This window comes from Pinus tabuliformis, chromosome Q, assembly GCF_031772625.1.
Source record: "Pinus tabuliformis cultivar Carrire ecotype Pingquan chromosome Q, CPIR1, whole genome shotgun sequence".
NCBI classification, from domain to species: Eukaryota; Viridiplantae; Streptophyta; class Pinopsida; order Pinales; family Pinaceae; genus Pinus; species Pinus tabuliformis.
This window is the reverse complement of record NC_142296.1, coordinates 1,261,536,065-1,261,544,541: the sequence shown is the minus strand read 5'-3', so window position 1 is coordinate 1,261,544,541 and position 8,477 is coordinate 1,261,536,065. Positions and strand designations below refer to the sequence as shown.

The following is an 8,477-nucleotide window of genomic DNA, read 5'->3' as shown; positions in this document are numbered from 1 at the left end:
TTATTCATGTAGAAACTCTTGTAGTTAGTCAAGTATCGAGGACAATACTTACTCGAATGAGAGGGGCATGTTAAGCCTTATCCAAAGTCCCAAGCATAAAGCCATAAATAGTACATTATATTTCTATTTTTGTATTAGTGTGGTTAGTTAGACCCTTTAATTGTATTTGCACCCTTTGCCTCTCGCCCCCCCATCCCCCACACACAGAGTAAGGAGACCTTGTTTTATAATCATCTCGTCTTCTCTTGTACATTGATTCATTGTAAAAGGAAGTTTCCCCTCTAAGAGGATTGTTATTCATTGGTGTTTTATCATTTTCAAGGTGCTTGGCATTTAAAAAATGCTAATATTAATAACACATAATATTTCAATGTTGGTATTAAGTAAAAAGGAAAAAAATATGTAGATTTTTATAATTATTTATATTGTAAGATGAATTTTTGGAAAAGAATTGTGTTTTCGAATTTAATTTGTCCAATGTTTTGGGTGGGCACTCCACCCATCATTAGGGGCATAAAATCTTTGAGATGATATGTACGGTTTCCGCAAGGAGAATAAATAGAATGGAGCGTCCATTCGAAACTTTGGACAAACTAGATTTGAAAACACAATTATTTTCCAAAAATTCATCATATAGAAACAAAAAATATATATTTGACCCTATGTAAAAAATGAAAAATCTACGCATACACAAAATATTAGGGGTTTGGTTTGGTGGATAGGACTAAGGTTTGTGTGTGTTAGGGACATAAAAGTTTTGAGATGATATGAACATTTTCTAGAAAAATGGAAAATCTACGCATACACAAAATATTGAGAGAGAGAGAGAGAGAGATGATATGAACGCTAGAAAAATGGAAAATCTATGCATACACGAAATATTATATATATATATCTATATATATATATATAATATATATATATATATAATATTGAGAGAGAGAGAGAGAGAGAGAGAGAGAGAGAGAGAGAGAAAAATGAAAATCTACGCATACACAAAATATTGAGAGAGAGAGAGAGAGAGAGAGAGAGAAAATCTATGCATACACAAAACATACACAAAATATTGAGAGAGAGAGAGATGATATGAATGCTAGAAAAATGGAAAATCTACGCATACACAAAATATTGAGAGAGAGAGAGAGAGAGAGAGAGAGAGAGAGAGAGCCTAATAATGTTTGTTTATTTTCTCAATGCTCAAACTTGTGGCATTGAACGAAACAAACCTAATAATGCACTTGTAATCATAGAAAAGGCCATACGTTACTCATTTTTTATATCATTGGGTTGTGGCTAACACTAACTTATCTGAAAGACACTTCCCACTCTTCAATATGTTTTATTAGAATGGGTTGATGCACCAAGTTGAGAAGTGGTTATATGAAGTGATCATGTTCTTATCCATGTACAACTTCAATATAATATCTGATCATTGTTTTCTATGAATGGGTGCATCAAATAAGTTGTGAAGTGATTATGCATTTATCCACACAAAATATTAAAACCCCTTCCACGACCTAAAGCATCCACTTATCATATAGAGCTTGCATTAGTGTATGGATTTTGATGACTCCCATGCCACCCCAATCTCTTTGGGTTTAGCATGACCCCAAGTTTATATGCGTCTTTGAATGGAGCCCAACATGATGAATAATAGGTATGGTTTCCACATGGACTCTGTTACAAATCTAGAATATGTCTACCAAAGCCACATGCTTAGTGATCAATTTTTCAATCTTGTTTTCAAATATTTGGACCCCACCTCCCAAAGCTCTTTAGCCAAAGGTTGAAATGCAAAAGGTATCCCAAAAGGTATATGTGAAACATCTATCACAATTTTAAGTGACTAATCTAGTGTATTTCAATCAATTCAAACATCATAATAGTATAGATAATTTTGAATCACATATAACAATCCATCTAAATAATTGTTATAGAAGATGGAAATTGCAAATAAGTGGTTGCAACCAATTTGCTTCATCCCTTGGGAACAATGTTGGAAATGATATATCAAATAATACCTTAGTCTTATATTCATTTATTTGAGATGAAGCAATGATAAGTCAATTAAACACTTTGGTTGATCCATAGTTTGGGTTATATCCTTCTACACTAGGGTTATTTTTCCATGTTTGAATAAACTCATTCTCCCTTGTGCAATAGGAGGCCTTGATACAATGAAGATGTTTGTAAACCATCTAAGATATCATCAAGCATATCCACCCATTTTAACCTTGCAAATTAGATTTCATTGTCTATCTTTAGTAAAGTAACATAATTAATCACATGTGAAACATATATCACAATTTCAAGTAATTGATCTAGTGCATTGTAATTAACTTGGAGATCCCAATAGTATGGACCATTTTAAATATTGTATAACAATGCATCCATTGCTCTCTATTTTTTGACAATGAAATCATTACTTGATCCTTGTTGACCTTTTTTTCTCACACAACAATCTTTAAATCTAAGTCTTCTCTATGTTGTGGTAATGCTAGGTCAACATCGTTGACCTGTTGAGGAAATTTGACAGTGTTTCCTCTATATTTGTATTGTCCACCCAATGAATGTATGCCCTACAAAATTGGATTCAAATTAATTATATCCATTGTGCAAACAACGTTGAAATCAATGTACTATATTAAGAATAATGTAGCAAACAACTAAATTAGAAATCTCCAATTTGACAAACACTAAAATTTATGCAATATAATGAAATAAATGCACAAAACAAAGAAACCAATGCAGTGAAATCAATTTTATCTATTGTGTAAAGATTGAAATCAATGCACTATACTAAAAGCAATGTAGCAAACAACTTAGTCCATTGTAAAAACATTGAAATTAATGTTAGTATCCTTTGTATAAACATTAAAACCAATGTACTATTGATTTTAACCATTGTACATCTTCAACATGCCTCATTACTAGCTTTTAGATTTTAGATTGTTTCTTTTATATAGAACTATTATGTGGATACGATTATATTTCCTTTAAAAACATTTAAATGATGTTGTAACACATTAGGATATGGTTAATGCATTTGAAAAAGTCAATCATAGGAGGATGGCGCACTGTAGCCTTGCCTGCGTTTACCCTAGCTGCATCACCGACCACGGTTAGTTGCAGTGAGTCCTCCGTAAGCGTTTTTCCCTACAGTCTACTACTCGCCGGTCCTTGCCTGCACTTCCTTTCCATCTGTCGACATTAACGGTTAATATGGAGGGAATGGAGCTTGATGTTGTGGACTACTCTCCAGATCCCTACTCGGAATAGATGATTTTTTGCAACCCTAACCCTACAACGGTTCTCGTTTCAACTGCACTGTCCAACTCGATTCCAGTGCCGGTTGTCTCCCTTCCCGGGCATAAGGAATCTACTCTTCGCATCGGGTCCCTTTCCATCGATTCGCCAGCTCTGGACTGCCCGTCATTGTCTCCTAGCACCCTTAACTTGCTAGTATCCTGTTCATCCCATTTGTTCAATCCAGCGCCTCCTACGGACCTCTGTTTCTCCCAGAATCCATCCTCCCGCCAGGACCCCGTACCTACTGTGACCGCTCAGAATCATCAAACCTCTGAATATCCTGGATCTAGCGATAAATCTCAGGACCCTTCTCCTCCATCAGGTTGTTTCGATACCCCGGTAATCCGGGTTAGGTCGATGGAGACACATTTTGCATCAAACAAACCCTCAGACCCATTACAAGATCATTCTACTGTGCTGAGGACAGGGAAGAAGAAAACTAAGTGTAACAAGGCATCCGGTAAGGATTTCACCATTAAGTTCAGTGAAGGTCTCACTATGGGGGAAGTTGATGATAGAGCAAGGAAAGTGCTGGTGGGTAGGGTTTGCGGCAGAACATACACAGCGAAGCGACTGGGATTATGGGTTAAAGAGATATGGGGACAGATATTTTTACAGCTCCTGAAGGTTTAGACACTGCCCCATGGGTGGTTTGCGCTCCACTTCCCACTTGAAGAATACACGAACCTGGCTCTGGCTCGATTTTGGCATATAGAAATGGCGTCGGTTCTGCTCAAAAGATGGAGCCCTCTTTTTGATCCAGAAAGAGAGCAGATAGGAGCAGGACCACTTTGGGTGCAGTTACCAAGTTTACCTCTCCAGTATTGGTCAGAAGAAGTGTTCGTAAGGATAGGGAATACCCTCGACACCTTTCTGGATTATGACAAATCCATCGTAAAATTGAAAAATCAAACCCTAGCTCGCATTTTGGTGCATTTGGACACCTGGGACGGCCTAAAAGAAAAAATAACTTACAATGGCGTAATTTCACTAGGGTACAAATATTAGAATATGAGGGTGTGACTTTTAGATGTCAAAGGTGCCACAAGGTTGGGCATCTGTTCAAGGAATGCCCTCTGGTCTCGAAACCCCTAGATGCAGTAGTGGGATAGGAAGACAATGACAAGGGAACCTTGGAAAACATCAGAAAACACTCTGTGGCTGCTCCAGATCCATCTCGGAAGACGACTCCATCTAGGTTGGATCAACACAACACATGAACCCCTTCGAGCCCTCCATCCCCTCCTCTGATTCGAGCTAGGGTAGCTGCTGAAGCGGCTCGTTCAATGGGTATTCCTCTTCCCTCTTCCCCTGTTCTATCTTCTGTTTATGCATCATCTGCACATCATATGCATAATGCATTGTCACTACACTGTTCCACCCCTCCTGCCTCCATTTCATGCTCACTTCTCCCTCACCATCTGGTATACTCCACCACCTCCCCTATTACCCATCCGGAGCTCACTTCCTCTCCATCTCCTCCTCCCTCAGCACCCTCTCATCCATATAATCTTTGATTGCGCTCAACCAATGGGGAATCACATCTACCAATCTCTGGCCTTGGCTTGACTCTCCCCTCAACATCCATCAAACCCCTACGGGGGTGCAAATCATACCTCTCACATGTTATTCTTCGAGCAGGCGCTGAGGTGATCTCGGGAAGACAGTCCTCTCTAGACCAGGTTCTTAGAGCAAAGAAAACCCTTGACATGGTTCCCCCATGAAATTCCTTTCCTTTAACTGCAGGGGTTTGGCTAGCACTCCCAAAAAACTAGCCCTCTGCAGACTTTTTAATGCTGAGCCTATTGATATTATTCTTCTACAAGAAACCTCCGGGGAATCCCAACACATTGCCTGGGTTCTGCAGAGTATATGCTCGGGGTGGGAGTTCATTGCTCTCGATGCTATGGGTCGATCAGGTGGGCTGGCCTTGGGATATAATCCCCGTACTGTAAACCCTAAATCGACTTGGGGAGGGAAGGGGTACATTGGTATTGATTTTTTCTCTGCGGAGATGGGAATGGAGTTCCGAGTAATGAATGTATATGGGTCGTGTCAAGGGCGAGAGGCCTTCTGGAATCACCTCCTCAATCTCTCCCTATCCTCACCTGACAACCTCATCTTGGGAGGGGACCTCAACTTTTCTATTGGATACAGTGAGTCTTGGGGATCATCGACACAGATTGATCCACTCTCTGATATCATGGAAAATCTCCTTGAATAGGCCCACCTCACCGATGTTCCTATGAACAGGCCACTGCCCACTTGGAGAAATAGAAGGGTTGGGGAGGCATCCCTCGCCAGAAGACTGGATCGTTTTGTCATTAAAAATCCATTGATTCAGCATTTATCTCATTACAAGCAGTGGGTTGGGTCCGGAGGCATCTTTGACCACTCGCCTATCTATCTGGAAATTGCTGGACCGCCAACCAAGCCCAAGGCCCCGTTCAAATTCAACTCATCCTGGCTACAGGATCCCTCATTCATAGATCTGGTCACCAATTACTGGACACAAAACTCCCCCCCACAGTGTCACACTTGGGCTGAGGGATTTTGTCAAAACCTTCTTCAGCTCAAGAAGCTCACTATCAAGTGGGCAAAGGAAAAACACCAAAGGGATATCCATACCCTCTCCTCTATGGAAGCAGCCTTGGTGGATCTTATTGATGACAACAACAGAGGTTTCTTAAGTGCTGAAGCCAAATCAAACCTGATTGATCTGGAAAATAAAAGAGCAAAAATCTTGAAGGAACGAGAGGAATCTTGGAGACTCAAGAGCCGGGCAATCTGGCTCAAAGCTGGGGATGAGAACACTAGGTATTTCCAAAACTTTGCCAAGGGAAGGAAAGCCTCCAATACTATCTGGCAATTTCCCATCCCTGATGGAGGTATTGCAAAAACCTTTCATCAGCTTTCACAGTTGGGCATATCACATTTCCAACAGCTATTCAAGGAGCCTCCTGTTACAAACCTTGCTGAGATCATTCAAGTAGCAGGGCACTTCCCAAGATTTGTTGACCAGGAAATGGCAGATGAGTTAACTTCTCCAATCACCAGAGATGAACTTGAAGGGACATTAAAATGGTTTCAGAAAGATAAAAGCCCTGGTCCGGATGGTTGGCCCATTGAATTCTATTTAGCATTTTTTGACCTCATTGGGAATGATCTACTTAATGTTGTTGAAGAGTGTAGGACAACTGGAAGAATGTATGAGGCCATCAATGCCACCTTCATTGCTCTCATTCCAAAATCTGACTCACCTACATCCTTCAATGATTTCCGTCCCATCTCACTCTGCAATACCCTATACAAAATCATCGCAAAGATCATAAAAAATCGGCTTCGACCCATACTCTCCCACCATATTTCCCCTGAGAAATTTGCATTCCTCCACAACAGGAAGATCCATGAAGCCATAGGCACAGCCCAGGAAGCCATTCATTCTATTAAATCTAGGAATCTGAAAAGCCTAATCCTCAAGATTGATTTGGCCAAGGCATTTGATCGGGTAAACTGGCTCTTCATCAAGATGATCCTGATTCACTTATGGTTTCCTTTAGCATTCACAGACTGAATTATCTGTTGCATCAACACAACTTCCTTCAGTATTATGATTAATGGCTCGGCATCCCAATTCTTTCATGCTGAACATGGGCTGAGGCAGGGATGTCCATTGTCTCCTCTTCTGTTTCTATTAGTGATGGAAGGACTTAGTAGGCTCATCGCCTCTGCAAAAAGGAATGGCAGTCTCAAAGGACTGAGAATGAATGAACTCTGCCACCTCACACATCTGCTCTTTGTAGATGATGTCCTGATCTTCTTGGATGGCAGCATCAGGGATACAGCCTCCTTCCATGATATTCTAACTCTATTTGAAAAAGCCACAGGCATGGCTGCAAACCAGTCAAAATCTACTATTACTTTGTCACATACCACCCCACAGGAGGATAGAGCAGCACATTGGTATTTTCCTTACCAATCACATAACCTCTCGGATGGTCTCAAATACTTGGGATTCTGAATCAAACCCCACAGCTATCAGATTGCTGACTGGATCTGGTTAGTGATTAAAATTGAGAAGAGGTTGAAAATCTGGAACCATAGATTTCTTTCAAGAGCAGGGAGACTTGTCTTGATAAAATCAGTACTAGAAGCCACCTCGGTATATTGGATGTCACTTGCTTGGATCCCTCGGGGAATTCTCGGTCATATACAACAGTTATGCTGCCGATATCTATGGAATGGCCAAAAGGAAGGTAAAACATTTGCTTGGGTAAGCTGGAAGAAAATTGCTTTGCCAAAAAAAATGGGGGGGGGTGGGGGTTAAAAGATCTGCCTATTTTTGCCCAAGCCCTTGCAACCAAGATGAGCTAGTCTCTTCTCACTGCAAAGAATCTTTGGATGACTGTGACATATCATAAATACATTTGGCCACAGCAAACATTGGACTGGGTCCGTTTACAAGACTGGCCTCGAGGGGGCATATCCATTGTATGGAAAGCAATCTTACAAACAATGCCTTTCATTAGAGCAGGCTTGGCTTGGTGCATCAACAATGGAACATCTGTCCATTTAGGTATCGATCCATGGATAGGTGGGGGAAACAAATATGGACTGCATCTAGATCTCATACATTATCTCAATCAAAGGAATCTCACGACGATTACGCAGATTGCCGATCATGAAAACAGTACCATAATTAGACAACGTTGGCGAACAATACATAATCTGAATATTCCTGTTCAATGGCAGCATACCTGGGAATCATATCTAGTGGCATTGTTCGAAGCGCATGTAACTCTCAATCAGGACCCTGATGTATTAGTATGGATCCCAGCTGAGCACGGAAATACACTCCTAAACTGGGTTATAACCATCTTCTACTGGACCGTAAGCCCACGCACACTAATGCATGGTGGCAACAGATATGGAGATTGAAAACTCCACCACGGGCACGTCTCTTCATGTGGAGTGTATTAAGCAATAAAACTCCCATAGGTGAAGCCCTTATGCGCAGATCTATACCGATTTGGTGTATATTTTGTAAACAAGCATCTGAATCAAACGAGCACCTGTTCTTGCTCTGTCTGTCTGCCACTCATTTTTGGCAAGCTGTTACACAACAACTCTCTATGTGGAATGCATGGCAGGGTTCTTCTATCTCACAA

General features: G+C 40.7%; 1 protein-coding gene across 1 annotated transcript; it reads left to right on the top strand.

Annotated features, from left to right (window-relative positions):
- The first annotated feature begins 4,026 nt into the window (after window positions 1–4,026).
- On the top strand, window positions 4,027–7,330 carry LOC149224390 (uncharacterized). The gene is made up of 5 exons (XM_089388175.1): window positions 4,027–4,304; window positions 5,056–5,350; window positions 5,534–6,516; window positions 6,709–6,817; window positions 6,974–7,330. Exons 1-5 carry the CDS (start codon window positions 4,027–4,029, stop codon window positions 7,328–7,330), a joined length of 2,022 nt encoding a protein of 673 aa, XP_089244301.1.
- Window positions 7,331–8,477: the final 1,147 nt, after the last annotated feature.

What these genes read in the sequence shown, in the direction of transcription:
- LOC149224390 (XM_089388175.1), top strand. Translation starts at nt 4,027, where the DNA reads ATGGCGTCGGTTCTGCTCAAAAGATGGAGCCCTCTTTTTGATCCAGAA. An exon ending in AATGGCGTAATTTCACTAGG is followed by an intron (nt 4,305 to 5,055) that starts GTACAAATATTA and finishes CTTTAACTGCAG; the next exon opens with GGGTTTGGCTAGCACTCCCA. An exon ending in TGGAGTTCCGAGTAATGAAT is followed by an intron (nt 5,351 to 5,533) that starts GTATATGGGTCG and finishes CTCCTTGAATAG; the next exon opens with GCCCACCTCACCGATGTTCC.